Source organism: Lichenostomus cassidix, chromosome 2 (assembly GCF_008360975.1).
Source record: "Lichenostomus cassidix isolate B80296 chromosome 2, HeHo_3.0, whole genome shotgun sequence".
In the NCBI taxonomy this organism is placed as follows: domain Eukaryota; kingdom Metazoa; phylum Chordata; class Aves; order Passeriformes; family Meliphagidae; genus Lichenostomus; species Lichenostomus cassidix.
The window spans coordinates 392,520-397,946 of record NC_139482.1 but is presented as its reverse complement, the minus strand read 5'-3'; the positions used below and the strand labels follow the sequence as shown (position 1 = coordinate 397,946).

The 5,427-nt window shown below is 65.9% G+C and overlaps 1 protein-coding gene across 4 annotated transcripts in view; it reads left to right on the top strand.

Moving 5' to 3' along the window:
* Positions 1 to 300: 300 nt before the first annotated feature.
* Positions 301 to 5,427, top strand: part of AOC1 (amine oxidase copper containing 1) — a 30,014-nt gene continuing 24,887 nt past the window's right edge. For 3 of the 4 annotated variants that reach the window (XM_085049985.1, XM_085049986.1, XM_085049987.1), the window contains exons 1-5: positions 301 to 386; positions 934 to 2,477; positions 3,098 to 3,386; positions 4,036 to 4,168; positions 4,429 to 4,708. In XM_085049985.1, the coding sequence (XP_084906111.1) occupies positions 364 to 386; positions 934 to 2,477; positions 3,098 to 3,386; positions 4,036 to 4,168; positions 4,429 to 4,707 (2,268 nt within the window). In that variant the 5' untranslated portion in view covers positions 301 to 363 and the 3' untranslated portion in view covers position 4,708. Of the gene's footprint in view, positions 387 to 933; positions 2,478 to 3,097; positions 3,387 to 4,035; positions 4,169 to 4,428; positions 5,301 to 5,427 lie in introns of those variants that run through there. The other variant, XM_085049984.1, reaches the window with a different exon arrangement.

Genomic DNA, 5,427 nt, shown 5'->3' with positions numbered 1-5,427 from the left:
CCCCCCCGGGTGATCATTAACCCGCGGGGGGGCGGGGGTCGCTACCGGGAGTCGCTGCCGGGGGTCGCTGCCGGCAGTCCATACCGGGGGCTCCCTCCCCAGCCCCCCCCGCGTGGGCGCGATGCGGCGGAGACAGCGAAGGTGCGGATTTTTGCGGGGAATGGGGTGCGGCCCGGTGGGGACAGCGGGGGACACTCCTGCCGTGGCCTTGACCCCGGGCGGGCTGGGGAAGGGGCGGGGAGGGGGCGGGAAGGGGGGCAGTGGCCCTGGGGGGCGGGGAAGGGGGGGGTCAGTGCTCCGGGCGAGGAGGGGCAGAGGGGGGTCAGTGCCCCAGGGCCGGGCAGAGAGCCGCAGCGCTGCTCGATGGGGCGGCGGAGCCACGGCAGGTGAGTGGGGGGCCTGGGGGGCTCCTCGGGGACCCCGACATTGGGGGTCTCACCATGGCCACCCAGGGGGACTCAGCGCTGGGCTGGGTGACAACAGCCTCCCTGAGGGAGGGTTTGGGGGCTCCGGGAGGGATGGGAGGTTTTCTGGGGGTCACCCCATGGTGTCCCCAGTTTCCTTGGGGTCATCCCATGATGTCCTCAGTGTTTCTGGTGGTCCCCCGCGGTGGTCCCAGTTTTTCTGGAGGTCACCCCTTGGACCCTAGTTTTCCTGGGGGTGACCCCACGGTGTCCCCACTTTCCCTGGGGTCATCTGTGGTGTCTCTGATTTCACTGGGAGTGACCCTGTGGTCCCCCTGTTTTTTCTGGAGTCATCCCATGATGTCCTCATTTTTCCTGGTGGTCCCCCCGCAGTGGTCATGGTTTTCCTGGGGATGACCCCGTGGTGCTCTCAGTTTTGCCAGGATGGTGGCACTGCTGGAGCAGGGGGTGCTCAGCTGTCCCCCACTCCCCTCTCCAGCGCTGACCCCCCTCTCCCCGTGTCCCCCAGGATGTGGCTGTTGGGGCTCCCCTGGGCGCTGGCCCTGCTGGTGACCATGGCCTCCTCCAGCCCCTCCGCGGACACCCCTGACCCTGCGTCCATCTTTGCCGACCTGTCCCCGGTGGAGCTCCGGGCTGTGCGGACCTTCCTGATGGGGCGGCCGGAGCTGGGGCTGTCCCCGAGCCAGGGGAGACCCCTGGCCAAGAATTCGCTGTTCCTGGTGGAGCTGCTGCCCCCCAAGAAGCGCTCGGCGCTGCGGTTCCTGGAGCACGGTGGGGCTCGGCCACAGCGCGAAGCTCGTGCCGTCATCTTCTTTGGGGCACAAGCGGAGCCCAACGTCACCGAGCTGGCCGTGGGGCCTCTGCCGCACCCCAGCTGCTACAGGCTGCTGGGCTTCAAGGGCGGCCGTGCTGTGCCCTTCTCGGCGCGGCCCATGACGCAGCTGGAGTATGAGCTGCTGCACGAGGCACTGGTGGCTGCCATGGCCCCGCTGGAGCCGATGCTGCGCGAGGTCTCCGGGTTTGGCTTCCAGAACTGCTCCAAGCGCTGCCTCACCTTCTCCGACATCGCCCCGCGTGGCCTGGGCCCCGGCGAGCGTCGCACGTGGCTGGTGATCCAGCGCTTCGTCGAGGGCTTCTTCCTGCACCCCGTGGGGCTGGAGGTGCTGCTGGACCACCGGGACCCTGACCCGCAGCACTGGGCCGTGCGGCAGCTCTGGTACAATGGGCGGTATTTCGGCAGTGTGCGGGAGCTGGCCGAGAGCCACGCGCAGGGGACACTGCCCCTGGCCCGCCTGCCTGAGCCCCCCGCCCGCCAGCTCTTCTCCAGCTACGAGCCACGAGGGAGCTTTGCCAGTGGGACGCCCACCGAGGTGCACGGCGCCAAGGTGTGCGAGCCGCAGGGCCGACGCTACCGGCTGCGCGGCAACCGGCTGGAGTACGGCGGCTGGAGCCTGGCGTTCCGGCTGCGCTCCTCCGCCGGCCTGCAGCTCTTCGACGTGCGCTTCGATGGTGAGCGTGTGGCCTATGAGCTGAGTGTGCAGGAGGCCATCGCCTTCTACGGCGGCCACTCGCCGGCCGCCATGCAGACCAAGTACATGGACGCCGGCTGGGCCATGGGCGCCTCCAGCTACGAGCTGGCACGCGGTGTGGACTGTCCCGAGACGGCCACCTTCCTGGACGCCTACCACCTGCTGGATGCCGATGGCCCTGTGCGCTTCCGCCACGCCCTCTGCGTCTTCGAGCTGCCCACGGGTGTCCCACTGCGCCGCCACTTCGACAGTGACTTCCAGGGCGGCTTCCACTTCTACGCGGGGCTGGAGGGGCGGGCACTGGTGCTCAGGACCACCTCCACTGTCTACAACTACGACTACATCTGGGACTTCCTGCTCTACCCCAACGGTGTCCTGGAGGCCAAGGTCCACGCCACTGGCTACATCCATGCCACCTTCTACACACCGGAGGGCCGGCGCTATGGCAGCCGTGTGCACAGCCACCTCCTGGGCAACATCCACACCCACCTGGTGCACTACAAGGTGGACCTGGATGTGGCAGGTGAAGGGTCCTGACAGCTCCCCATGCACCCTGGCCATGGGGAGGGAGCTGGGAGAGAGGGGTCAGACCCACACTGGGTTCCAGGGGCTGGGGTGCCTTGTGCCTGGAAGGGTGGTATCACCTGGGCATCACCTGGACCCTCGGATGGTGATGCCCCTCCATGGTGGCATCTCTGCAGCGCACCCTCCATGGGTGGTGGCATCTGTCCCCATGGGTTGATGGCTGGGACCATGGGGTGGCATCACTGTGGAGTCTGAGTCCCCCATGGTGGTATTTCTCAGGCCACATCCATGGGAGCATCTCCTGAAGTCTCAGCCCACTGTGGTGGTGGTGGCATCTCCATGGTGTCCCAGCCCTCCATGGTGGCATCTCAATGTCCCACCTCGCCATGCTGGTGTCTCAAACTGGGTCCCAGCCCTTGGTGGTGTGTTGTCTATGGGGTCACAGTCTTCCATAGTGGTGGCATCTCAGCCCTCCATGTTAGCATCTCTGCAGGGTCCCAGCCCACATCCACGGTGACATGCCCCCAGTGTCTCCCCCCTTCTACGGTGGGTGGGACCACCCTCACACCTGGTGTTCCATGCCACCATGCCTGCTCCACCGACACCCCATCCCCACAGGCTCTGGGAACAGCTTTGAGACGATGGACATTCGCTTTGAGAACATCTCCAACCCCTGGAGCACAGGGGCACGAGTGGTTCAGCCATGGCTGCACCGGGAGCCGCGGCGCCGGGAGCGCGAGGCTGCTCTGCCGCTGGGCCGTCCTGCCCCCCGCTACCTGCTCTTCTCCAACCCGCGCCGCCGCAACCGCTGGGGCCACCGCCGCACCTTCCGCCTGCAGCTCAGCTCCCACGCCGGGCCCGTGCTGCCCCGCGGGTGGCGCGAGGAGCGCGGCGTCACCTGGGCCAGGTGGGAGTCCCACGGCATGGCGACAAGGTTGCATGGGGACTCTGGCATTGCCAGCTGTGTGCTGAGCCACCAGAGTCACCTGTGGGGCCGTGGCGTCCTTCCCCTGGTCACACCTTCCTGTGGTGGCACCTTCCCGTGCTGGAACCTTCCCATGCTGCCCTGGAGCTGGAGTAGGACTTCGGGACTCTGGGAACCCCTGGAACTGGGATCTCCCCTGGAGCTGGGGAGAGCCATTGAGAGCTGGAGAAGCCCATAGGGCTTTGGGACACCTCAGAGCTGAGGGGGCCTTCAGAGCTGGGGAACCCCTGGAAGCTGAAGAGTCCTTGGGAGCTGGGAAATCTCTCGGGAGCTGAGGAATCCCTGGAACTGGGGAGCCCTTCAAGATCTGAGGAGTCTCCCAGGGCTGGGGCCCTCCAGGTTTAGGAAACCCCTCGGGTGCTGGGAGTTCCTCTGGGGACTTTGGGAATCCCCCTGGAGTTGGGGAACCCCTCAGGAGCTGAGGAGCTCTTAAACCTGGGGACTCTTGGCCCCTGACCAGCCCTCTGTCCCCCTGATGTGACGGCCGTGGGTGACACAGCCGGGGAGCCAGGCAGAGCTGGGACAGGGACTCCCTCACCCGCGGGCTGACCCCACCCCTCACCCACCCCAGGTACCACCTGGCTGTGACACGGCGCCACGAGAACGAGCCGAGCAGCAGCAGCATCTACACTCAGAATGACCCCTGGGAGCCCCCGGTCACCTTCGAGAGCTTCATCCGTGACAACGAGACCATCGAGGACCAGGTGACACTGGGCACATGGAGGGACGCAGGGCTGGGGGCTGCTGAGGGGCCCAGGGGGTTCCCATCTCCAGAGGGGAGCCCAGCTCTGGGGGTTCCCCAGATCCAAGGGGTGTCCCAGCTCCCAGGGTCTCCCCAGCATCCACAGGGCTCCCCAACCCAAGGGGGTCCCCAGTTCCCAAGGATATCCCCATCTCCCACGGGTGTCCCGCAGTGGGGCAGACCATGGTGCCCCCCCTGACACTGTGGTGTGTCCCCTCCCAGGACCTGGTGGCCTGGGTGACCGTGGGCTTCCTGCACGTGCCCCATGCCGAGGACATCCCCAACACAGCCACCCCCGGCAACGCTGTTGGCTTCTTCCTGCGCCCCTTCAACTTCTTCAACGAGGACCCGTCGGTGGCCTCGCGAGCTCCGGTCATCGTGCGGCCACTGGACCCCCCGACCTGCTCCCGCCTGGAGATCCAGCGCTGGACTCCCTCCAGCCCTGGCGCCTGTGTCCACCCCGAGCCCTTCACCTACAATGGCACGTACCGCCAGGTGTGACCTGGGGACATGGGGACACTGAGCTGTGTGCCATGGGACGGGCGCAGTAAAGCCAGTGTCCCCACCCCTGACCCCAGCACCATGGGGACACTGGTGCCATCAGGGCATGGGATGTGTCACATGCTGCCACGTGCCAGGCCCAGTAAAGGTGCTGTCACCTCCTCTAACCCCAGCACCGGTGCTGGCACTGTGTGGGACACTGGTGACACTGGGACACTGGGGTGTGGGATGTGTCACACTGTGCCACCTGCCAGGCTCAGTAAAGATGATGCCAACCCTTCCACCACCATGTGGGTCACTGGTGCCACTAGGACACTGGGCTGTGGGACGTGTCACACAGTGCCATGTGCCAGTAAAAGCGATGTCACCTCCTCTGGTGCTGGTACTGGCACCACAGGGAGGCTGGAGTCACCAGGAGACTATGGCATAGGTCATGTCACACTGTGGCACATGGTGCCACCTGTTGGACTCAGTAAAGGTGATGCCATCCCGTCCACCACGACACGAGACCCCAGTGTCACAGGGACACTGTGGTGTTGGACATATCACATGATGCCACGTGCCAGGCTCAGTAAAGGTGATGTCACCCTCTCTGTCCCCGTCTCTGCCAATGCTGTGGCCACCAGGACGTCCCAGCCTGTCCCCAGCTGTCACAATGTTTAATCATGGTGACTTCTGAGGTCATTGCCATCCCCTACCGCCCAGGTGGTGACACACAGA